Genomic DNA, 26,555 nt, shown 5'->3' on the forward strand with positions numbered 1-26,555 from the left:
AGACCAAAGAAGATATTATCTCTGGATGATTGCAGTTTTGATAGGTATTCCCGTGAATTTCATTTTCTCCGGATGGAGAGGAGATGAGTTAGCTCGCAGATTTGCTCATTTTTCTTCTACATGATTTATGCGAGTCGAGCGTAAACTCCCCCCACGTCCCGTCACCCCCCGCGCACCCACATCTCCGCCTTTGTGGAGAGCGTACACACACTTTTGAGTCGCATCTTGTTCGTAGCACTTTACAAGCGCACGTGTTGGTACTTTTTGCATCGCCGCGGGTTCGTAAAGTGTCGCCATTTTTTTCCCGTCGTTTGGGGAGCGTTCGGAGGACGCCGTCATTCCGGCGGGGGGGAAAAGGCGGGCCCGACTGGGCGTCATGGCTGTGGCTTGTTTACATTCTAAATGCGTAATGAAATCTTGTTGGTCATAATGACGGAAATAAAAGTTTGGGGAAATTGTAAAAGCGGTGAAGTTTGAGAAATGAGCCCCCGCCCGCGAAATAGCATTTGGGGCCTGGAAACGACATTATTATGCAGCGCTCCTGCCTGCCCGAGACATGAAGATGAACTGCTGGCGGGCCATAAAATGCTGTTAGCCCCGGCCTGAAGTATGGCACATTGTAAAAGCGCCCCCATGCCATATTGACAATATATATAAAAGTATAGCCATACACAACATTATTTTTCATATACTCCGCAACGGCGTACAGACGCCGATAGCCGGACCCCCTCTCCGACTACCCCCCCTCATATAAAATATCTAAATAAACATATTGCCGTGGAACCCATCTCTGCCCTGATCTTATAGACCTTGATATTAAAAACGGAAATATTACATTTTCTCTCCCAGCTCGTTTTTTTTTGGGGCCGTCCTCTTTGGGCTGTAGATCTGTCGGTCGGGGAGGGAGATCGGGAAGGGCCCGCTATATTATGGGATATAATGAGATGACTATTGAGTAGCAAGTCGTAGGGAGTATCTTGGGCCCGCGCTCCATTAGTTTTGGTCAATAAACCACGGCAATATGGGAGGGATGGTAAGGGTGGCGGGGGATTGAGATTGATGTCACGGGAGCGTCAAAGTTTCGTGATGAGGAGGAGTTTCGGAGGTTGTCGTTATTGGGGAATTGAGAAGCATTCGTTCAACCGGTCTCTGTTATAGTTCTTTATCTATGATGTGTCATTTGTCATTGTTTTTGTCCTTGTGAGCATTGTTGGAGTTGGAGATGTTTTGTTGATTTTGGTCAAGAAGTGGGGAAAACTATGGACGTGTCGATCTAAAAGCACGCACCCACAAAAAAATATGCTTTGTGTGTTTCACTCGTTTGTTACAGGACATATCGTAATGGCAGCCATTTTGGCATGCCACTAATCAACAGCTTTTGTTGATGATCAAGGTCAGAAATATAATTTTAAGTCTTTTTTTTCAGACATAATTGACATAAAACTGAATCCTTTCATGCAAACTTTTGATAGCAAATATTCCCTAAATTTTTTTAATATAATTGAAAAAAAAATGAATTTATATTTTTCACAAAAGATCCAAATGATTAACACTTTCTGAATTGAACAAAAACAACTCAAAGAAAGTACACTATGTATTCTATCACTTTAAATATAGTTTTTATATTGTGTAGAATTTTTATTTTTATTGCTCGTATGTTAAAAAAAAGAAGGAATTTGTCATTATGCTCTGGTTTCTGTACATCTGGATATTTTATCCAGGACTACCCAAATTTTATTTACATTTCATTTGATCAAATTAAACTGACTCATTATTTTAAAATTATATTCGAATATCTGGAGCTCACGATTAAGTTTGGCGGGCCGCAAAAAAGGGCGTGGCGGGCTGGATCGTGCCCCCGGGCCATAGTTTTGACACCTTGCTATCATGTACAGGTACTTGTTTGGCATTTCTGGTAAAATGGGAGGATCAAAAACCTGTAATGGGCCACTATTTTTTTTTTTTTAATTCAGCCTTTAAGCATGCTCTCTCCCGTTTGACAGTCTACGACGATTACAAAAAACAACAAGGTCGTTTCCATTCCCTTTAAACGTACCAAACGTTGCTTGCCCTGTTAATACCACTCGAGCTCCCTTTCAATTATTTATGCGCGACTCTGGGCCCGTGCTCTCGCCTCGCACGAGGGAGGAGGAAGTCCGGTCAAGCCGCGCTGGCCGACCTCGCCGCGGTGTTGACGGACATGCTTTGTCAAGCCTAAGTGCCCGCCGTCTGTCCCATTAGTCAAAAATAAACACAAGCCATTAGGCAAATAAATAAGCCTGAGCCGGCCGGCCAGCTAGGTAAAAAAGAAAAAAACAATGCTACCCTGTGCATAACGAGGCAGTGCTTGAAGGAAACATCTATTTATAATGGAAAGCTGCTCTGAGAGGCCATTATTGTTATTATTAGGCCCGAGGCTGACCAGGCAGAGCGAGGCATGCTGGGTCGGCGAGTAGGAGAGACGCCGCAGAGAAGCAAAGCTGGAGATGGAAAGCTAAAAAAAATGTAACATCTACCCTACAAACAAATGTTAACTTCTCAGGGACCGTCATCAAAATGTTACTTTTTCGCTTTAACTTCATGTGTTACCTGTTCCAAGCCAAATAGTTGAGTCCAAATTTCAATCATTTTTTGTGTGGCCACCCTTTTTTAATTATTTTATTCAATTGAGTAAGGTTTGAATAATGATCAAATTCACTATGACCAACATTGAACCTAAAATAAATACTAAATAAAGAATATTAAAATACAGTTCACTTTTAGCCTCTGTAACTTCATGCTCAATTCATTTTCTGAACCGCTTCTCCTCACAAGGGTCTCGGGGGGTGCTGGATCCTATCCCAGCTGACTTCATGATTTTTGAACTAAATACACAGAAAAAATAGATTAAAAAAATTACAATTATTGATTTAACAGGGGGAAAATCAGGAAATTTCATATTCATCTATACTCTTCATTTTAATTTGATCCTAAAACAGAAAGTCGGCACTCATGATTGACTTTCCCGGACCACACAAAATGATGCGGCGGGACAGATTTGGCCCCCGGGCCGCCACTTTGACACATGTGGTGTAGACCCACGTGGGATCAAACCGTTGACCCCAGAACTGCGAGGCCGATGTGCTAACCACTTCATGCACAATTTGAACAATAAATACAAATTAATCTTTACTCAATGATGATGATTAACTGTGCTGCAATGTAAAAATTGTGTAGAACTGATAACCAAGTAAATATGTTAAAAAAACGGTCTTGTATTAAATTGAAAATGATATCCTGTAAAACTGAACTATAGTAAGGCAGCCATTTTTGTTTTCAGTAAACGTTATCACATCATTAGACCGTTAACACTTCTCGCTGGAAGCTTAACATACTTTTGTACATTGCCTATATTACAAACTACAATGCACATAAGCCATGTTATGCAATGGCCATTGTTTGAAAAGTTTGCTTTTCAATTTCTAGCATTTTCCAGCTTCTGTTGATCTTTTTTGACTTTAATAAGCTGGGCGCGTGTGTTCTATTTCAACCTACACACAAGGCATTTTTTTGTTTGTTTGTGCTCTAATTGAGCAGGATGCTACTTCAGCAGCCTCTCTTATTCGCTCTTTCTCTCTGGCTCCGACAGATGTCTCCGGGGAGGGCAATTAACGCCTCTTTATTGTTTACTAATGAATTACACACAGAGGAAGAGGCCATGCACATGTCAATTCAAAAGGGAAAATATGCGTCGGAGTGCATTGTCACGTTTTCGCCTCATGTATGTTACTTCTCCGACTTTTGAGTATGTATAACTGCAGAAATATGTCTAGATTTCCTCCATTTTCTACTTTAGGCTAATAACCCAACGATAGAATGCTATTGCTTACAACACAGGTGGCAAAGTGGCGGCCCGGGGGCCAAATCTGGCCTGCCGCATCATTTTGTGCGGCCCGAGTAAATAAATCAGGAGTGCCGACTCTGTTTCAGGATCAAATTCAAATGAAGATTATAGATGTATATTATATTTCCTGATTTTCCCCTTTTTAAATCAATCATTGCAATTTTTTATCCATTTTTTTCTTTGGGTGTTTTTAGGTCAATATGCATTTTGTAAAATCTAAAAATAAATATATAAAAATATTTTCGGTTTTCCACATTAATATTGATTTTTTTTTTTAAATGTTTCCATTTGAAATGAAAAACAAATGATTATTAGATGTTTTCCCTTACTAAGAAAAAAAAGTTCAAATAAACAGTTTTATATCTATAAAAAACTGAATATTCTGGGATTTTCATCGAGTTTTCATAATCCAATTAAAAAAAATAAAATCTACATGAAATCGAGTTGATGTCATTGCGGCCCGCGAACAAACCCGAGTTTGACACCCTTGGCTTACAACATTAGTGTATTAACTAGTTCGGAATTAAAACAGTGTGATTATTTTATTGAAAGTTTGACGAATTCTTGTGGAAAATGCTCCTTAACAAAAAAATTTAGATTTTGATTATTTGAAATGTCTCAATTCACCCTTTGTTGACTGAGAACATACTCTATAAAAACTTTTCTTTTCTTTCATTCATTCATTTTCCACACCGCTTATTCCGAATATTAATGATGTAAAAATAATGACTCTTTTTTTCTCAATTTACACCTCCTAAAAAGCTCTTTTCTAATAAAAACGGCAAGTCAAATCTAATGTACCGTATTTTCACGACTATAAGGCGCACCGCATTATAAGGCGCACCCTAAATGAATGACACATTTTATTTTTTTTCCATATATAAAGCACACTGGATTATAAGGCGCCCTGTCTATTTTGGAGAAAATTTAAGACTTTTAAGTGCGCCTTATAGTCGTGAAAACATGGTAAAAAAGAGAATGGCATGGAAAAATGAACTATATACAAGATTTAACCTTCAAATGTACCCTCCTTTTTTCCATGTGTAGGATGCATCTTATTTCAAACAGCGAAGATGTTTGTTTTAAAAATAGAAAGTCCTCCAGAAAATAAATTGAATTGTCCCATCAAACACACGGAGATGTTCGCGTGGGCGCCGTTGAGCAATTCAAGCCGTCCTTTTTTTTCCCAGGCATAATAGCCATCGGTAATTTCAGCTGTCGAGCGGCGCCCGTCAACGTGGAGCGTGATGCGCAATGTCACCTGCTACGGGGGGGATACACCCGCACACAAACCCACAAACCCACGTACACACACATACACCCGCATTAAGTGTGCCGCATTAAAGCGGGTCATTATATTTCCCTGCCACTGGAAAGTGACGTTTTTACAAAGTGACAAGTTTACAGTTTGATAAATCAGATTTTCTTCTTCTTTTTTTCGCTTTGGTTGAGGAGGTGGGTCGCCGGGGGGAGGACGTGGGGGGCCGAGGGGAGGACGTGGGGGACCGAGGGGGGGGTCTCGTTTCCTGTCAGCGACACCCCGGCAGGCCTCGCCATCTAAATGATGCTCTCAGGCAGCAGTTTCAGATCCCGTCCCCATTAGCATTTAATTTCGTTCTAATCCTACACGCTTTCCGTCGCCGCATGGTAACGAGGGTCGCCGTTCCAACGCGGGAGGAATGCTTCCAAACACGCGTTTTTTCCCACTTTTTAATGGCTCTGCTCACCATCATTCTTCCCTGACAATTAAGATTTTTAAATCTAATCGGGGAGATATTAACGGACAAGTTAAAAGCACAAACACCAGCATGAAGGACCCAAAAAAGGCTCTGTCGCCTCCTCTTTGATTTTCCCTAGTGTGTCTTGGATGCACCTCTTATATTTTTTCAGAAGTCCGATTTTTTTTTTCATTCGTCCATGACAATTCAGAAATTTAAATCTAATCGGGGAGATATTAACGGACAAGTTAAAAGCACAAATAGCGGCATGAAGGACTATAAAAAAGTCTCTGTCACCTCCTCTTTGATTCTCCCTAGTGTGTCTTGGATGCACCTCTTGTATTTTTTCAGAAGTCTGATTTTTTTTTCTTTATTTCCCGACAATTAAGACTTTTAAATCTAATCGGGGAGATATTAACGGACAAGTTAAAAGCATAAACAGCAGCATTAGGCAACATCCTGACAAAAAATGGATTACCAATGTACTTAATGGATAAAAAAATAGATTGAACAAACACTCCCTTTTCTCTTTACAGACACCAGCAGAGCAGGCTAAAGTTCGAATGCAGTTGGTTCTGCAGGCAGCCGGTAAGACCCGTTTTAGTTCTTTTTTTGCCCTTAAAACAGGCATTGAATGCACCACTGTTGAAACATTGTATTTCTTGAAAAATAATTGTATCAATGATTCCCTGAAGCACTCTTAGTTGAGCCCCAATTCCAATTTGTCCCAAAAATTGAATTGAATCCTTTTAAGGCCATGATACAGATATAATGAGATTTAAAGCTTCACCACAAAGTACACAAATAACAACAACAAACAAAAAGACAAACACATTCTCAATCAATAATTAATAAGAAATAAATAATCAATACATAAATAAGTAGTCAACCACATAAATTAGTAGAGAAGTGCACAAATGACAACAACAACAAACAAATACATGAACAGATAAATACCCAATAAATAACTAATACATAAATAATCAATAAATAAGTAGTCAACATAATAAATAAGTGGTCGTCAACATTGAATAAGTGGTTACATCAATAAGTAGTACATTATGAGAGAGAAAAAAAAGTTAGAGTAGCCATCTTGGTCCAGGTAATTTGCGCTTGTATACATAAAAGCACCACGAGTCAATTAAAGGTGGTTAAGTAACTTGGTGAGTGCTTTCCTGGCCTGGCTGTCTTTATCCCCCCGTCTTGGGCAGCAGACGAGGGAGCGATTTTGGGTGGGGGGGAGTAGTTTAGGGAGGCAGCAGATGTTGGGAGGTTGTGTGAATGTTAATGTCCTGACGTAGCCACGGAGCTTAAGCCGCCTCCTCCTCCTCTGCGCTCCTCTGTGAGCGGCCGCCAGGCTTTCTCTCCCGGGGTCTCCTGACATCCTTGAAGCCCGCGGCTCCCCCGATTCTCTCCGACGACCCCCCCAAAAACCCCCAAACCCCCTTGCCTTTTGTCCGTCTATGGACTCTCTCTAGTCAGTAGAGAGCAGATCATCCCGTGGCTAAAGCGGATAAGGCCTTTGTGTTGGGGGGCTCCGCGGACCTGTAATGAGCCCCCTCGGCTGGCCCGCTGGCCTGCTTAGCGCTCGCTGGGGGCTTTAAGCGTGTGTGTGTGTGTATATGTGTGTGTGTGTGTTATAGAGTGACAGTGTATGTGGATTATGAGGAGGAGGGCATCACTGGCTCTCAATGAAAGAGCTGGATGGATGGATATGTTTATGGGTCACTTCCTCCTTGGCCCACATATCAAATACACATATGTGAATATGAACACAAATACACACAAGTCAGTTCGTATTTCAAACTCTCTTACCATGACAGTCTGTCACTGCATTATGAAAAAGAATATTATAATAATAATAATAATCGCACATAGGCTTTATCATCATCATTGGCTCGACAAAAGCCTAATTGTCATCATACCCAGAGACGGTGTATGATGAAATTGGTAGTGCTTCTCCATAAGGTGCGTTTTCCTGGAAAAAGACCCAAATAAGTGATAATTTCAGACTTGTAATTTGGCATTCTGCCGTGATGGATAGATACCGTGTGCGGTCGATTGGTCGTCGGTCTTTTGGTCGCTGGTCTTTTGGTCGCGGTCTTTTGGTCGCCCCGACCGCGACAACAGGCGACCAAAAGACCGACGACCAAAAGACCGGCGACAAAACAAAGTAAAACAACATGGTCTACGCATCAATAAAAGCCAACAATGGCCATGAGCAGTTTCACTGAGCCGACGTGTGTGTGTAGAAGAGTTTGTATGTACATGCGTTGTCCCTTTAAGAAGCTACGTAAGTCAGGGTCTTTGTCAGGAAATTTGGAGCTTTTCTTTAGCCTAATAATTACTAGGGCATTAAGTATGAGTAAATAGTACTTCACAGTTTGTATTTCGGGAATTTGAGCTACGATTTAAATGGTAATTATCACTTACCTTCCGGGCGACCAAAAGACCGGCGACCAAAAGATCGGTGACCAAAAGACCAGCGACCAATCGACCGTGTACCTTCAAAAGCAGGCATGGTTGTCATTTTTTTTTGCTCTATATTGACATTGCCGACTGACGTGAATAACTTATGTAACCACAAACGTTCAATTCACTTAATTCTGTGAGGACTGCTTGTGAATACTCGCATTTCAGCGTCCATTTTGAAAGAGAATTGGACGGCAATTCCTGTCAAGGGCAACCCGTGACTCCTTTGAATCCCACCAGCGACGCCATCTCACGCTAATGCGCTCCCCCCGAAAAGTACATTGATACACAGCGGGCAGATTCCCACCCGTTATTGTACTCGTGTCTTTTCAGCCTCTTTTGAGAGTGCCGTCCGTCCATTTCCACTCAAATGAGCGCGAGCGCCGTACGAGGGCGGCGCTGGCGAAGGGTCGGAGGGTCTCTCCTTATCCGCGTGTCAATGGGGAGTGTTTGCAGAACACCCACCGCGGGCCCGAGGGCCACAGGGTCATCAAAACCTCCGTCCTCTCCCCGTTTGAACCTTTGACGGCAGCAAAAACAAACAGTCCTTAAGCTCTCATCGCGGGCTTGAACTTGGCGGGGGCTCGGCGGTCCGAATTAACTTCCTCGCCGCTCGGTCTGCGCTTGACAGCTGTCTGAAGTCGTTAAGGAGAAAGTCCAAATTGGACGGCTTGTTTTTCGGTGCCTTTTATAACGCTAAGCTGCTCCTCTTCTGATTTGAATGCGTATGGAATGCACGCCAAAGATAATTCTGATGTATTCAAGTGGAATGTTGGCAGCAAGTCATCATTACCGGACGCGGCGGTAATGCAGTTGCGCAGCAGCGGTTCGATTGGCTGCGGTTGTTCACTCACAAGACATTTAGTGATAAGCTACACCACGTGTGGCAATGTGGTGGCCCGGGGGCCAAATCTGGCCCGCCGCATCATGTTGTGCGGCCCGAGAAAGTAAATCATGAGTGCCAACTTTCTGTTTTAGGATCAAATTCACATGAAGATTATAGATGTATATTATATTTTCTGATTTTACCATTCTTAAACCAATAATTGCAGTTTTTTAAACCAATAATTGCAGTTTTTTAAACCAATAATTGCAGTTTTTTAAACCAATAATTGCAGTTTTTTAAACCAATAATTGCAGTTTTTTAATCCATTTTTTTTTCTTTTGGTGTTTTTAGTTCAAAAAGCGTTTTGTAAAATCTAAAAATAAATATATAGAAATATTTTTGGTTTTCCACATTAATATTGAACATGATAAAAAATATTTTGTTTCTTTTTTAAATGAAAAACAAATGTTTAAAAGACGTTTTCCCTTACTACAAAAAGGCTAAAATAAACATTTTTTATCTATAAAAATGGAATATTTAGGGCTTTCCATCTCGTTCTTTTAATCCGATTAAAAAAAAATCTAAGTTGTGACACCCCCTAAATTTTTTTTAGATCAAATTTCTTTCTATACGCAGCCTTGTTTTCAAATGACTTTTATACATTCATTTTCTGTCATATTTTTCTTAGAAGTTAGCCTTTTGGCGCGATCATGCTAACGAATTCAGTGCAAATAGTTCTGAGTCCCAGCAGGGGTTCCTAAACATGCACTTTCTTTCAATCTTTGCTCTTTTCGTGAAGACCCCGTGCAGCCCACCCCCTTAGGCCCTGACAGATGTATAGTGTGCAGACCACATACATGGAGGGGGTGTCACCTTACCCCCTCTGGAACTAAAGGACTAATGCCCCACATTAAGGAGGCTGCCGCCCTTTGTTCTGCCACTTTTAGACATAATTGGGATGCTGGAACCTCCATTTTTAAAAGAAATTGATAGCCCTTAGTTTTTTTAAATCACATTTTTGTCTTGAAGCACCTTCACATCGTCATTTTTGACTTGGTCATATATAGCCCAGCTATTTGTGGAATGCTGCAGTGGATTACTTTGGATAATAACAGTCATTAGACATTTTGCACATCTTAATTTGTCCGCCACTCTGGTCACAGCACCACTTGTTTGTGTCACTCATGACTAATGTAAGCACTAGACGGTGTTGACCTTCATCTCAAAGGGGATTTCTTGCACCCCACCCCCATTCCTCCCCCATTCCTCCTCCATCCCTCCCGTCTACCCGCACACAAACCGACATACAATTTCAGTCCTATGACTCAATGACCTGTTGTGTTTCCACTAACCGCACATCTGTTGGTAGCTGCAATTGTGTCATAGAATAATTGGGATTTCTGTTTCGCAGTCATATATATTTATATTTGTTTATTGTTTCCCGAGGAAATTAGACCACAGAAGCATCGAAGACGAGAAAACTTAATTTAAAACAAAATATATCTCAACAGATGATTATAGTATTGGCCATGCATCTTCCAAAAAGCTTTCAATTTATTGAATTGGATTGTATTGGATAACTTTATTCATCCCGCATTCGGGAAATTTCGTTGTCACAGTAGCAAGAGGATGAGGATGAAGAAATAGGAAAGGCATTTTAGACATAAATAGATAGGTAATAAGTAAATTAATAAATAAATACATGAATAAATATATAAATGAATAAGCGTCATTATCATTATTTTGTATTTTTTTAGTCTTACCTGCATTTTCATTCAACCTATTCAGTTTTATCTCATTTTAATTATTTTAAATCAGAATCCGAGAGTTTTACACTGATTATTTGCTTGGTGCAAAAAGGCCATGACAGCTACACTGCCACCTACCTCAGTGGATGCGCAATTACATTGAATACAAGTTCGACCAATTAAAAAATAGAAAATAAAAGCATAGCAACATGCTTTTAATTTTTTTACTAATGGTCACACATGAACTCCTGGCATCCCACCATGACCCCACCAGAAGGTCGCGACCCACTAATGGGAGAAGAACTGTGTCCTAAATTCCCTCCATCTTTTCTTATTACACAACCACAACAAAAATCCCCTTCACGTTGTTGCTACACACAACCATGTTCTTTGAGAGGATAATGTCACTGTACGGCATCCTATAATTCACCCCTGGAACCATTGATCAAATGGATTTATGTGCCATTACCTCATTGTTCCAGTCAACCGTTGTAATTATGACTCGCACACTCTCACGGTTAGAGGGAGATTGCCCCGCCTCCAAATACCTGAATAAGCATTTAACAAGTGACTCAGGTTTAAAAACAAAAATGGCCTGGATATTATTCCAATAAGGATTATTCTCGGGGGTCCAAAAGTGTGTCTCTTGATGACAATGCGAGATGCAGGACCAAGGGCTTGTATCCAATTAATTATTTGCATTGTCTTTAATAAATAGACAATGACGTCCTCTATTTTTGACTCAGGAGTCATGACAAAGCTTTTACTAATTGCCGAGTCATCGTATCCAATCATCTAACAGCATTAAGTCAGTCCTGATGACTGTGGGGGAAAAAACTGTCCTTAAGTCTATTTGTCCGTGCTTTGTGAGACCTGTAGCGTCTGTCAGAGGGCAGCAGCTGGAACAGGTTGTGACCAGGGTGGTATGGGTCCCTGACAATGTTCCTGGCTCTGCTGAGGTAGCGAGGTTGTGAAGGTCCCTGGTCACATAAGAAGCCAAAGCCGCCAAATCGGTATACCTGGACGCCCGTCTAAAAGCTAGAGTTGTCGCTAGGTTGCATATTTCTGAACGGGCCTTTTGTTTTTCTTCAATTCAAACAGCATCTGGTGGGCTCTCGAAACCCACCCGAACGACTGTCTTCCAATGCAAACAGACTTATTTCCGCACCCCTCCTTGTCGTCAGTGTTTGGAGACACATGGTGGCATCGCTCCATCCCCCCTCCGTCCTTCTCGTCTGTCTCTCAACATGTAGACATTTCCATAACAGTAAAAGTTTTTTTTTAATTTACTGCTTTCCATAATTTTGCAACATATGGTAAAAAATGATTTTGATGCAAATGCACACGCTAATTATTTTCAGAGGAGACGAAAACGGGCCTCGGCACTGAAGTGGAATGAAAGCAAATTTGCAAACGCCTTAAATTTTGCTAAGCGTTTACTGTTAAGTAAACTTTGCTAAGTAATTTAATTAGCATGGACCGCTGGCAGGCGCTCGGGGAGAACGAAGCGGTGGGGGGGGGCGCACACACTGGGAGAGATGAGAAGGGAAGGAGTTGAGAATGTTAACAACATATGGCCAGGCAATTTTATTTATTCAGCACTATATCTTGGGCGGGGCTATCCAGAGTGATGTGCCGTGATTGAAATATCACCGCGTCGACGCTAAAGATTCCAGTCAAACTACATCTTGGCAAGACCGAGGACACATGTACATCTTTCCGCCAGCTGTCCTTTTACATTGGAGCATCTGTTCATTTGACGTGTCAACATGAATGGATTTTAGCCCCATTAGCACCCGTAGATGTTCTCGTGGTTCCGTGCTACGGTACCACAAGTGGTGCATTGTCCCCGCCCCTTCGATAAGGTCGACTTTCTAGCACTAAAACCTCTTTGATTAAAATCAAGTTTGGATTAGAGCAGGCCTTAAATCAAGGGTGTCAAATCGGGTTGTTTCGCGGGCCGCAATAACTCGATTTCATGTGGGCCGGACCATTTTAGATATAATATTTAGATTTTTTTTAAAATTGGATTATAAGAACTGGATCAAAAGCTCTAAATATTCAGTTTTTTATTGATCTAAAACAATGTTTATTTTAGCTTTTTTATATATATTTTTAGATTTTACAAAATTATTTTTGAACTAAAAATATATAGATATAAAACTGTTTATTTGAACTTGTTTTTCTTAGTAAGGGAAAACATCTAATAATCATTTGTTTTCATTTCAAATGGATTATTTTTAAATTTTATTCAATATTAGTGGAAAACCGAAAATATTTTTATATAATTATTTTTAAATTTACAACATGCTTTTTGACCTAAAAACACCAAAAGAAAAAAATTGATAAAATTGCAATTATTGATTTAAAAAAGGGAAAATCGGGAAATATAATATACATCTATAATCTTTATTTGAATTTGATCCTAAAACAGAAAGTTGGCACTCATGATTTACTTACTCGGGCCGCACAAAATGATGCGGCGGGCCAGATTTAGCCCCCGGGCCGCCACTTTGACACATGTGCCTTAAATCATTTCGTGACAAACACCTTCACATTTGGTTCAAAATGTCGGAAAATTTAACATTTCCAAGACCTCCTTCCATAATAACGTTTAAACGCAAAAATAATCAGCGCGTTGGAGCATGGCCATTTTGTGCCATGAGTTATATCCAAGCACTTTAAACACTGATCTTACAAACAACAAAATACTTCAAATGGCTCAAATACAGAATCTTTATCAATGATTGATTCGAAGTTTTTACGACTTATAAATCAGTTTTATAGACTCATTTATTTGCGTGTGCATACATTCTTGTATTTTCATTTCCGATCTCATCAGCGTGTCGCATTGTACAGTTAGTCGTTTTTTTTTCTATTCAGAGTTGACAGCAAACACACACACACACACACACACACACTTAGATGCAATTGAAGTAATAAAACCCCCTTTGTCTTAGTTTGTATTGGCCCATTCATCATCAGTCTATTTAATGGCGAGCCTTTAATTGTGCCAACCCCGACCAAGGCTAATGGTTGTGTGTTCGCCTGTGTTTGCTTTGTTGATAGAAATGAATGAAATTAGGATAAACAAGCGCCGAGTCGCACGTAATCAAGCTGTGATGAATGCGCCAGGCATTTCGCTCGCCGTTCCTCATTCCACAACACCTGACATGGCTCTCGTAAACAAATTGCGTTTGTCCAAACCAAGGAATTAAATGACGCCTTTGATGAGTTTATGATTGACCCGTTCCGTTTTTTTTTTTTTTTGGGCGGCTCGTTCCGACGGACCGGAGGTGTGTGACTAATGTGTGCCGTCGCTTCCCGCGTGAGGATTTATCGCCGCCGCTGATTAATGGCGGGCAAACAGCATTTTAATAATTTTATGATTGTGGCTTCTGGCAGCCGCAGAGCCAGAAAGATCAAGGCGGGAAGACGACGGAATGGAGGGGGGCTCGGGTGGGTCGGCGGGGGCGTTTATCCAGTCCAAAGACAGAAAGAATTCCTCCCAGATGAAATGTTTTATGCCGTAGCGGGATGAGCAGACGGAGGCATGATTATGCGGCGTGTGAACATCCTCATGAATCTTGCTCTTGAGAAGGATTTGATTGATACGCGTCTAATGAATTTCCCCCCGCTCATTATTTCATTGAATTTTCATATTGCCGAGCATCACATTGGAAAATAAGCGTGGAAAATGACACATTATTCTGGAGAAGCGGCAAACGTTACACGTTAATCAGGATGAATGTGAAACAGTTAGCAATAATATGGATAAGTGTGAACCGTTACAGCTTAATCTGGATAAGCGTGAAACATTACACATTAATCTGGATAAACGTGGAACGTTACACATTAATCTGGATGAACGCAAAACTTTACACATTCATCTGGATAAGAGTGGAACGTTACACATTAATCTGGATAAACATGAACATTAACATGTTACATGTTAATCTGGATCAGCGCGAAATGTTACACGTGAATCTGGATAAATGTGAAAAGTTACACATGAATCTGGATAAGCGTAAAACGTTACACATTAATCTGGATAAGAGTGGAACGTTACACATTAATCTGGATAAACATGAACATTAACATGTTACATGTTAATCTGGATCAGCGTGAAATTTTACACGTGAATCTGGATAAATGTGAAAAGTTACACATTAATCTGGATAAGCGTAAAACGTTACACATTAATCTGGATAAGAGTGGAATGTTGCACATTAATCTGGATAAACATGTACATTAACATGTTACATGTTAATCTAGATCAGCGCAAAATGTTACACGTGAATCTGGATAAATGTGAAAAAGTACACGCTAATCTGGATAAGCGTGAAACGTTACACATTAATCCAGAAAGGTGCGAAATGTGTCTTTTTTTTCTGGATAACTGCGAAACGTTACACGTTAATCTGGAAAAACGTGAAATGTTACATGTTAATCTGGATAAATGTGAAAAGTTACACGTTAACCTGGATAAATGTGAAAAATTACATGTTAATCTGGATATGCGTGAAACGTTACACATTAATCTGGATAAGTTCCAAATATAAAGTCAATTGGACTCAAAATTGTTCAACACGCAAATTACTTTGCCACAATTAGGGGAAAAAAACTTTTTGGGGCCAAATATCGTCTGTCCCAATTTTCACAAATTACTGCTTTTGACCAAAATTGAAGCAATATTGCACAAAAATCCTCAAATTAGAATAAACTCTAGTGTGTAGTTGTCCTCAGGCGTTGCAATTTCTGCATTAGGGATACGTCGCTAAAAATATTGTGACCGGTCTCGTCCCTTGCGTGGCAGCGATGCTCACGCGGAAAATTAGTTGCTCTCACATCCAGAAGCGTTTGAAATGTTTTTTGCCAAGACACGCACGAACGCACGCATATTGCGTCTTTGGCACCTCCAAAAGTGAAGGTTTGTTTGAATGAAATTAGTGTGGGTGACTTTTTTTTCCCTCTCACCTCAAAGACACAGCGCAGCTAATAAACATTTACACACCTGTCGTCTCCAATATCGTGTTCCCAGCCTCTGGAACAGATGGAGGCAAATTGTTTTACACTTCCAACGTGATCTTTAATTTTTCACAGATTGCACTGCTACACCTCCTGAAGCAAATCAACTCACTCTTCCTTCCAAAATCTTCCACTGTCTTCCATCACTAAACAAATCCTGCAAATTCAACATTATATATATCGTCCCGAACACGGATTATCCAATCCAATTCTTCTCCATTATGGAAACAATCAGGTGACCTTAATCTGGCCGACCCAAACTCAATTCGCAATGTTTAAACCAAGAAGTACAAATACGAGAAAGTACATCTCTTGGTGTCGAGATATGTGAATTAATGCTCATTTAATTTCCCTTCTTTCTACTGCTCGTAATATTGCGCTCTGAAACGTAAACACACTTGAGCTCCCACATCTGTAGCACACATGTTTTCTCTTTTGTTTTTTATTGGAGCTTGTTTTCATGTGGCTAATGCTAATATTACTCGTTTCTTCATTAGGGAGGACAGCATTAATCCAAGTACATGTTCTGATTAGAGCTGGGCGATATGACAAAAATTGTTATCACGATAAAAAGATAAATCAGTCTAACTATCACATCTTTTTTGTTTTAAATTCGAAACTGCAAATCCCATGAAAAAGTAAATAGATCACTTTCCTCTTTATTGGATTGGATAACTTTATTCATCCCGTATTCGGGAAATTTCGTTGTCACAGTAGCAAGAGGGTGAGGATGCAGAAATAGGAAAGGCATTTTAGACATGAATATACATCAAATCAAATATACATAGAATATGAAAGTAACTATGTTATCTTACTTTCTGAGAAAAGAAATTATGAGTAGTATAGTTTCAAGTTTTCGCATTTTTATCAAAGGTTTTTAGTATGGTTGTTGACAAAAATTATTTCACAATAATTATCGTTATCGTTTTATCGCCCAGCTCTAATTCTGATTCTATTAGCAAACCTTATTATATATTTTTTGTACAAAATCTTGCAGTGGAGGAACATCTTTGGTACTTGTGTACTAAGCCTTATACTTATATTCAGACAAACCTTAGGTGTGTGTTAGATTTCCCCGTATGTGTGACAACATCATGTGTGTCAAGTGATACGATTATAGCGGAGCTACTGCTGTGTAACAGATGTAATCTGACAAACCTTCAAATCCCCATTATGTGCTAAAACTGAGCCCCCACGCCGCAAGGTAGGAACTCTGACCCCGTGTCGATAGCATCTCGCTGAGCCCAGCGCTAACAACGTTTCGAGTTGACGAAAACCGGAGTGCGTCTCCACATCGGGACTTCCTCTGGATTATCAAACCCAGTCGATAGTCTGTTGTCATTATTTTCACTTGGACAGAATGTGTGCTCGTGTGATAGTGAATGACCGTTTAAATCCCTGCGCCAGTATTGTAAGTACACACACACACACACACATCGGGATGAGCATTGACGATAAACGTGTAATCCCCCAACACACATGTACACGTAGACCATTAAACCCAGTGGATTAGAGTTTGGGGAATTAGCGAAGGGATTTCTGTCGTCCTCCCGTTTTGCTTTTCTCTGACGCTCGTCGTTGTTGTCGACAGCCACACTTGGCTGGCGCTGCCGAGCTTTGATGAGGCGGTGTCAGCTATTTGTTTGGCCCGCGACAAACCCATCTCCCCAAAGAAACAATGTTCGAGACGGGAGTAAAGCTGTAGAAGCTCGCAAACGGTCGTCCTGGCGTGTGATAATCTGCCACCTTCCTCCTGCTTTTCTCTTGTCTCTCTCAGGTCTCATTCTCTCCGTTCTTAACTCTCGTCGCTCGCCCTTTATCTCGGCGAGGCAGACCGCGCCAGCGCCGGATCGTGGCTGATTACCGGTGTAATCGCTCACGTTTGAGATGATCTGATAGGAGAAAGGGCCCACAAATCATCTTAACGCCCCCTCCGATCCTCCTGAACTCTTCGTGGAGATGGAGGCCAGCGACGAATACTTTTTTTGGGGGTCTTTGTTGTCACAATCCGAGGTCGGAAAATTCCCTCAGAAAAGCCGGTTACGACAAAAGCCGTTCTGACAATATCCGCTGCTTATTTAAGTGTAATGTAATCCCGGGATTTGCCTGTGTAAGTAGATTGAGACACATTGTGGAGTGGATGTAGTTAACTTTGTTCTAAGTGGATATGGTGTGGAGGCGTGTTTGCGGCAGTGGCGCTTCCGCTAACAACGTGGCGGGAATTAAGTTTTGTGACAGCTCGTAAAAGCAACAGTTGTACTTTTCAGGATGCCGTTGAAAATATACAACATTCTCTTCTTTGCAAAGTTGCACTGATGTACTTGCGGAAGGAATTAAGATCTATTAATGCTAGGATAGATCTGTGGTCAATGGTTTATGGGACATTAGCTTGTTGATCGGTGAGTCCATGCTGAAAAAAAATCCTTCCATCAGGTTGGATTTTGTACGAAACCGAAGTTGTGATGGTCGGTAGTCTAGAAACTTTTGGGAATCTGGGAAACCGATTGTTGTTGATTTTTACGTTGAATTGTCGCCCATTCTTTCAACTTTATTTGCTCAAGACGAGTTTGAACAGTCTGTTTTTTTTTACCTAGGTCTACAATGTCTTTTGTGTCTGTGTTGCTACTGCAACCAAGGAAATTTCCCGAATATGGGATGAAACAAAATTCTAATCTAATCTAGTCATGTCGCTCTATTACCACACTGACGTAAAAAGCTCTAAAATTGTCTTGGCATTTTATGTTTGCTGGAAAATAGTCACTTTTTTCCCCTTTATTCGTATAGATTTTGATTCTTTTAATTCCTGACTGATAGCCTAAAATGGTTTAGGCCCAAGATAGAGATTAGTCCATGTAAACTAGTCGTTATTCTTCTTTTTAAATGACTACAAACGATAGAAGTGAGCAGTACATGATTGTCTACTTAATTGCCTTCAATGACAATTGGCAATTTGCTGATGTTTACAGAGAACACAATTGATTTGTTTTGTTCCCTCTTATATGTTTGCATGATCTCAGAAGGTGATCATTAAACATGAGCAAGCCTCCCCACCTCAGGAGAAGGTTGGAAGCTTTAAGGGCACACCAGTGGGGCTTGCTGGAGGGGAGCAGGGGGACCAGATTACGCTGGTCTCCGGGCACCAATAGATGAACCAGCCGCGGCCCCTTTGCTTTATTCATTCCCCCAGTGGACTCAATCCACAGGTCTTTGAGCTAGAAGAGATGAGAACCTTACATTGAAATAAAATACTGTTTTTTTTATAAATACATTTTGTCAACGGAACTGATCTTGTCATCAATGGTTGTATACTTTGTAGTAAACGCTACAATCACCTCATGTTTAAGGGTGATAATCTCTTCCATCCCGAGGGTTACCCGGAAAATTCATTCTAATTCGTTTTGATCCAGTTTTGCAGTACTGTTTAATTTCACATAATGCTCCCGATCGATGGCTTCCTTTCACCACTGACTCAATTAGTGGGCTTAAACCTCCGTGTGGCGTTCCCTGTCCGGTTGGGGCACCAATTTATTATTGGAGGGCTTTCAGTAGAGATCAATAAGGACAATATGCTGTTTTTAGAGGCCCGACTGGCTGTGGTGGGAGACGGCACGTCACGTTGCTGCTATTGAAGTATCTTTGAGAAGGATACTTCAAACCCACTTGAAGTTCTCCACTTGTGAGGACAAGGCGATGATTTAGTAAACCAACATTAGCTACTTGTCACGTTACGTAGTGGGTGATCCTTTTCAGCCACGTGGAGAGACACTTGAAAGCCATTGTGGGGTTCAGAAACGTCTTGACCGAAGCAAATTATAGAGCTGTCTGCACCGGGAAACGATGGTCAGCGTCTCCAACCGGCGCTTGTGATTTGATGTCTGGGCCCACTTCAACGTCCTCATCAATTTTTGACAAGGAAGACCAGACCGGCTAACCTGTCAGGGCGTGTTGCTAGAATAAGTGCATATGGCAGATTTGTCTTTAGAGTAGTCGTTGATTGAACTAAAGACGGATCTGGATCTAGCTGGATTTGTGAGAGCAGTATCTTGGTCAACTTAGATTTGGAATGTCAATTGCTAAACGTGTCAAAAGAACGGTCAGTTGCTAAATGATAGAAACAGGCCGTAAAAATCTTTGAATGCCGCACAAATGTGTTTTGTATTTATTTGCTACTAGTTCTTGAATTTGAGGTTGATTTTTTTAATAAGGGACGGACGGCACATGTTGATGTCTTGTTAGAAGGTCTGTCATTTATGTTCTTGTTTATTTGTCATTTGTTCATTTGACTGACTGTCAATTTAGTTGGTTCTGTGGAGTTTTGTTCACGGATTAGCCAGTTCATGGTTTGTGGTCAGTAGGCTTAGTTTGTTGATTTCATTCAAGCTCTGCTTGCTAGTTGACCGGAAGGTAGTTGAGGTCTAATGGGTCCTCTAGTTAGGTTAGGTTAGAACTTTATTTCATCCCATATTCAGGAAATTTCTTGGTTGCAGCAGCAAGAGAGACACAAAAAACACAAGACATTGTAGACCTAGGTAAAAAACTAAATACCAAAATGCAATTAAAAAAAGACAGAAAGAAAAGCAGCAAAAACTCAAAACGAGCAAGAGCGGACGGAGCTACCGCTACCGGCTGCTAACTGTTTGGTCGGTCCATCAATTTTGGTTGCTATTGTATACAATGAATAGTTGTTTGTGTTGCTATTGTTTTTTAGTTGTTGGTTTAATTATGCTTTTATTGGTTAGTTGGTGGTTTTACATATTGTGATTGATGTGTTGGAATGACATCTTAGGCGGCATTTACGCCAAGCCCAAAAACATTTGTAAACACGGATGACTCAATGCAGTAATTTAGCACCTCAACTATTATCGACCCTGTTGTCACTATGTACTCATTGTCTTTAATTTTTGTTTGCCCTCCTTTGAACTTTGACCCTCCCCACTCACAGAGTGCTTCCCAGTCTGAAATTATCCCCGGATGCTCTTTTGAAGTTTAAAAAGTTGATCATCACTCAAAATACGGCTTTTAAGTTGTTGTTTTTTTACCCTTTATGAGCACGTCAGCGTTTAGTGAGTTCGGTCTCCAAGATTGTCAGCATCTCTCGCTTCGAGCGTGCGTCTACCCTTATTTCAATTTGGCAGTCGCTATATCGCAGCTTAAGGATGAAGCATGGCACCGAGCCTTTTCAAATGGAACCAATCTAAGCCTATATGCAAACAAAACCTGAGGAATTAAGAGGAGCTCACTTGGCCTGTTCGTAGTAACTCCTTGGAACGGGAGAAGAGAAGCGCCAATGGCAAAAAGAAAGACAAAAAAATGAGTGGAGACGGCGCAAATGAAGCCGAGTTCTTATAAAGGCCGTGTTTCTTTTTAATTGCGTAGAACAAAACAACAGGGACTTGGTAATGGGCTTTTAAATGGAAGCACATTTGGATAGATTGTGTAATGCCTCGTGTGGGTGTGAGGCAGGGATGGGAGGAAGGGAGGGAGGGAGGGAGAACGACACCATGGGTGAGTGGGCGGCATTGTGTGGCAAGAACAAAAGGCAAAAGTTGGCAAATGGGGGCACTTGGCTAAAAAAGCTTGGAACCAAACTAGCCGACTAATTGCCGCCGCTCATTGTCCGAGTGGTGCAAACGTAACAAAACCGGGATAAAGATTAATTTCATACCTGGTACGACTCGCAGAAACAAATCTTTGCAAATTGAAAAAGAAAATACAATCAAGTCAGCAAGAACGAGCTGGAAAGGATAAACGGGGATTAAGCCATGACATTATACCACTAAGGCATCTTTTTGCTTCAACAATCTATTATGACTGTCTCTCGTTTCCTTGTTTGTGTTTAAATGGGAGAAAAGTTTAGGCTAGATTCTGAGTTTTAGGTCACAGAATTTCCACATGCATTTGCAAATCTTTCGCGGCAGGTATGGAAAATTAAATTCACTCCACTGGATCGTAACTACAGCTAACAAAATCATTGGATAAGGGTTTCTCTTTCGTTCATGGCTGCTAGTAGTTTCAGGAAGAAGTAGAACCAATCAAATATTCTGGTAAGACAATGACTTCAGAGTGCCCCGAATTATTTTGTCAGTAATAACGTCTTTTGGCTCTAATATTAGGCCAAAGGATGTGGAAGGACACCTTTTGGCCTTCCGAGGTAAAGGCTGTCCTGTAGTGTTTTAACCAGTTTTTTAACAGAGGCTTGGCGCCCTTTCAAAAGCACCGCTAGCATAGCTCGTCAACGCGAGAACGAGAGAGAGGCCAAGCTGTCGCTTGGCCGGACTCCAGCTGCGTTCTTCGCGGCCCGAGAGAGGAATAGCACTCGTTCTCGGAATGGAGAGAAATGAAAGGCCCGGAGATGCAGGTGAACCAGGTTTTTGATGAGTCTTTAGTGGGGAACGTTGTGGGTTCTTCATATGGTGAACATCCGGATTGGAGGCTTGAGATATGTAGGCAAAAGGCAGGTATCAACTTCATCAATTAGAATTTGCTATGATCATAGTTTGGGTAACTGACGAGGCTCTTTACGTTTGGTTCTTGTGGTTCAACTGCTAAAACAGATCTACGTTTTGGACGGCTCCTGAAAAACGTCACAAAATTGACTCACTTCAGGCTTTCTTCACCCAGCCAATAGGAGGACTCCAGTTTTTGATGGACTTGTTGTTCATTGGTTCTTGAAGCGAACTTTGAAATGTCTTATTTCTGAGGATGAGGTTAATTACCTGCAAATTTATTGTTGCGCGTAGGTTCCAAGTTTGTGTGTGTGTCTTCGAGTGTGCTTCTTACGTTGTTGCCTTGGCGATCGTAAATACTTGTGGTTGAGGGTCCGATGATAGCCAATTAGATGCTGGAGTTCACATGCAAATAGACAAGAAACTGCTTTTTCTGACTTTTTTTCTTCTATTATATAAACTGTATTTATCTTAAAACTGTAACCACAGTTGTCAGTGCACTTTTGAGGGTAAACTCACACCAGCTGCTGTAGACCACCACTCACACCCAGATACTCACACGCAGACTATCGAACTAGGTCAAGGGTGTCAGACTCGGGTTGGTTCGCGGGCTGCGTTAACGTCATCTCGATTTCACGTGGGCCGGACCATTTTAGATATAATATTTAGATTTTTTTTAATAAATGGATTAAAAGAACTGGATTAAAAGCCCTGAATATTCTGTTTTTTATAGATCTAAAACAATGTTTATTTTAGCTTTTTTTTAAATATATTTTTAGATTTTACAAAATGATTTTTGAGGTAAAAACACAGAAAAAAATTACAATTATTGATTTAAAAGGGCAAATCAGAAAATTTAATATACATCTATACTCTTCATTTTAATTTGATCCTAAAACAGAAAGTCGGCCCTCATGATTTACTTTCCCGGGCCACACAAAATGATGCGGCGGGCCAGATTTGGCCCCCGGGCCGCCACTTTGACACATGTGAACTAGGTGATGTATTTGGGCACATCTCTTTTTGCGTCATGAAAAAAAAGCTATTTTTAGATCCATACCGCTTGTTTAATTGTGCATCTCATGCCTTTGTTTTCTATTTGCCTGTTTTTTTTTCTATATTACACGTACGCCCGGAATGCCAAACGGGGTTTCTCACTCCACCCAAAAAGCTTGCTCGACACCATCCTAATGAGAGAATCTTCCGTCTCTCCTCATCCATCGCTAGCGGCCAGTCTCGCCGCGTCAAAGCGCCAAGCTAGCAATAAAATGTCCGTAATCTCCGCGCCGGCATGTTAATTTTCCAGTCTAAAGGGGGGCAGCTCCCTTTTCATCATGGCGAAAGCTGCCGAATATTCAGCGCGCTGCAGATGTTCATGAATAATGTCTGTGGCCAAACCCCTGGCTGAGAGAGCGGCGGTGAGGGGGGGTAGGCGCGCGGGGGGGGGGGGGGGTGAATGAGCGAGGCCAGATGAATTACACGTAGGGGGGATCTGACAGGCGGCGTGGAGCTTTGTGATCATTCCAAAGTTCTAATAATCTCTCTCACCTTCTCCATCTCGCCGGTAATGAAAGAGAATAGGTGATTGCACCTCGGGCTATGTTGGGCGCGTAATGACTCCTCCAAAGGCGCACAGCCGACCAGGAAAAGGAAAAAAAAAAAGAAAGAAAGATGAACTTTGAATGAGCGGCCAATTGGCCCTGACAGAGTGATGGAGCGCGACAGCCATTCTTGTAGCAAAACAGACGTAGCGCTAATTGATTATCAATATTTTAAGCAAAGCCGTGAAAATAAGCATTAAGAGACGAAGGGAGGAAAGGAAGGAAGTGGAGGGGAATGGTGTGTGTCTTCTCTAAAAAGGAGGATGCCATCTAACATATATTGTAAGATAAATGGAGAAAAAATAGGCTTTTTCCTGACATTTTACCCAGCCGGAATTATTCCGGATTCAGCTCTAATAATGATAAACGTTCTACAGCGGTGGAGAACAGAACCCAAATTGCTTTGAGTCCCGATGCCAAATATTCAGCCTTTTCACAGACTGAGACTGGGTGAAAAATGACATATTTGGCTGTCATTTGGTGGCTTTTGACAAATCTGGAAGGATATTTCAAAAGGGTATTGGCTAAGTTGTTATGTTTTTCTTTATTCAGATTTATGAAGTGGAAGGAAATGGGCAAAGATGTGACGGATGTTCAAAGGTTCTTAGGAACAATGCTTTTTATTGGTTCCATGAATATTCAAATATGCACAGGGAAAGTTTACATTGCTATTGGACAGTTTATAGATTTTTTAGGAGAGGAATATGGACACTGATAAAAGTTTATTATTAGCCTTATGTTCAAAATGTCGGATGGAACAGAACGCTAATCTAAGGCACATTTTTAATTAAGTACAGTTGAAATAAATGGACTTTGAGCATCAATATAATATCATTTATATTGTATATATAGATGTGTGTATGTATGCATACATGTGTATTGCATTATCTGTAATATGTTGAAAGCTTCCTAAAAACAAGCAATTTTTTTAGTTGTTTTGGCAACGTTTTTAAGACACACGTGTCAAAGTGGCGGCCCGGGGGCCAGATTTGGCCCCCCGCATCATTTTGTGTGGCTCGGGAAAGTAAATCATAAGTGCTGACTTTCTGTTTTAGGATCAAATTAAAATGAAGAGTATAGATGTATATTACATTTCCTGATTTTCCCCCTTTTAAATGAATAATTGTCATTTTTAATCATTTTTTCAGTGTTTTTAGTTCAAAAATCATGTTGTAAAATCTAAAAAATATATTTAAAAAAAGCTAAAATAAACATTGTTTTAGATGTATAAAAAAATGAATATTCAAGGCTTTTAATCCAGTTCTTTTAATCCATTTATAAAAAAATATCTCTAAATATTATATCTAAAATTGTCCGGCCCACGTGAAATCAAGTTGACGTTAAAGCAACCCGCGAACCAACCCGAGTCTGACACCCTTGTTTTAAGAGATCTGCTTTCAGAAGCAGACTCAAAACACAACCTTAGAATGCGAAAAAAGTACAATTTCCATTTTGAGAATATCGGCAAAAACGCTGATGTTTGGATTTGCTGCAACGGCTGGTAGAAAGAAAGAAAAAAGTAATATTTTGGAATAACAATGCTCTCGTCGCGCTCAGTCTTTGACGACATGGTCCCCAAAAAGAGCAGCCGAGACCACCAAGCCTGCGGCTCTGTTGTGGCACTGCGTGTTTGTTCCCGTAATGTGGTCAGTTGAACCGAGCCCCATTGACACAGCCAGAGCCTCTCCTCGCCTTTCTCTTCTTCTAAGTGGCCGCCTCTTTGCTAGCCTCCTTGTGTCATTATGCCGATTAGCCGCTGCGCTTTACCTTTCATGTGCGGGGGTTTTGATGGTCTTAGCCCCAGCAACATAACCCACCCAACCACCCACCCACGGCACGACCGGCGCCGCACACACACTAAACAGACGCAGCGCTGCGCTACCACAATGGAATCCAGCCGGCTTTCAGCGGGGAACCCGAGCTCATTCTCCGCCATTTCAAAGCCCCGATCAAGTGCGTTCACCCTAGAATAAGTGGACACACACACGGGCTTGCACGGATATTTTCACACTCAGATTGTTTAGTTTTTTTGCGGTGAAAATGTTAGTTCCTGATTTATTACATTCCCATTTAGCTAAATAGAGAACACACAGTACTAGCCTGATAGGCACTGGTATCAAGCTTGTAGAGGCTTGTTGTATTTCAAGGCAATTTGGGGCTTTTTAATGATTTTCACCACAGATCCAATCGGGGAGAGCTCAGTATTCGAAAAGGAAGTTGGTATTAATGAAGCGCAAGTGGGAGGTGGACAAACAAACATACTGAAATGCAGAAAAATAAATGGATCATTCCGATAATTCTGACTAGCAGTGGAAAGTCCATTTTTTGGTTTTATTTTAGTTGGGTAATGGAAATTTGATAGCTACAGTATGTGCCCATACCGCATAACATTGTGTTGATAAATGCTTTGTAATAATCACTAAATTACCACGGCAAGATAAAATGCAGGGATAAAGACGCAAAGAGCCAAAATATTAAACTGCGAGAGTCAAAGAGACACACCTTCTGCTAAATTATTTTTTAAAATATATTTTTTTATTTATTTTTAATGGGCCCTGATGAATTTGAGTGTGTTTAAAGAAAATAAACATAAGAAACTAGGCAAAGAGTCACAGTATTTACAAAATATGATCAGAAGTAAAGAGCCATATGTGGCTCGAGAGCCACGTGTTCGCCAGCCTTGTTTCTATAGGATTGTGACGCAAAAAAATTGTTTACTATGAGGAGCGAAAATACTTCCAATTGGCTCAGGTGAATTTTTTTAAAGCCATTCTATGTCATAGGATATGCCTACAGTTATTATATTTCATCCGTAAAATTGCTACTCATTGAA

At 40.8% G+C, this 26,555-nt stretch overlaps 1 protein-coding gene across 2 annotated transcripts in view; it reads left to right on the forward strand.

Moving 5' to 3' along the window:
• The window catches only part of rsrc1 (arginine/serine-rich coiled-coil 1), a 107,229-nt gene that overhangs the window by 48,645 nt on the left and 32,029 nt on the right, over window positions 1-26,555 (forward strand). For both annotated transcript variants that reach the window (XM_077610663.1, XM_077610662.1), the window contains exon 6: window positions 6,138-6,189. In XM_077610663.1, the coding sequence (XP_077466789.1) occupies window positions 6,138-6,189 (52 nt within the window). The remainder of the gene's footprint in view (window positions 1-6,137; window positions 6,190-26,555) is intronic.

Source organism: Stigmatopora argus, chromosome 10 (genome assembly GCF_051989625.1).
Source record: "Stigmatopora argus isolate UIUO_Sarg chromosome 10, RoL_Sarg_1.0, whole genome shotgun sequence".
In the NCBI taxonomy this organism is placed as follows: domain Eukaryota; kingdom Metazoa; phylum Chordata; class Actinopteri; order Syngnathiformes; family Syngnathidae; genus Stigmatopora; species Stigmatopora argus.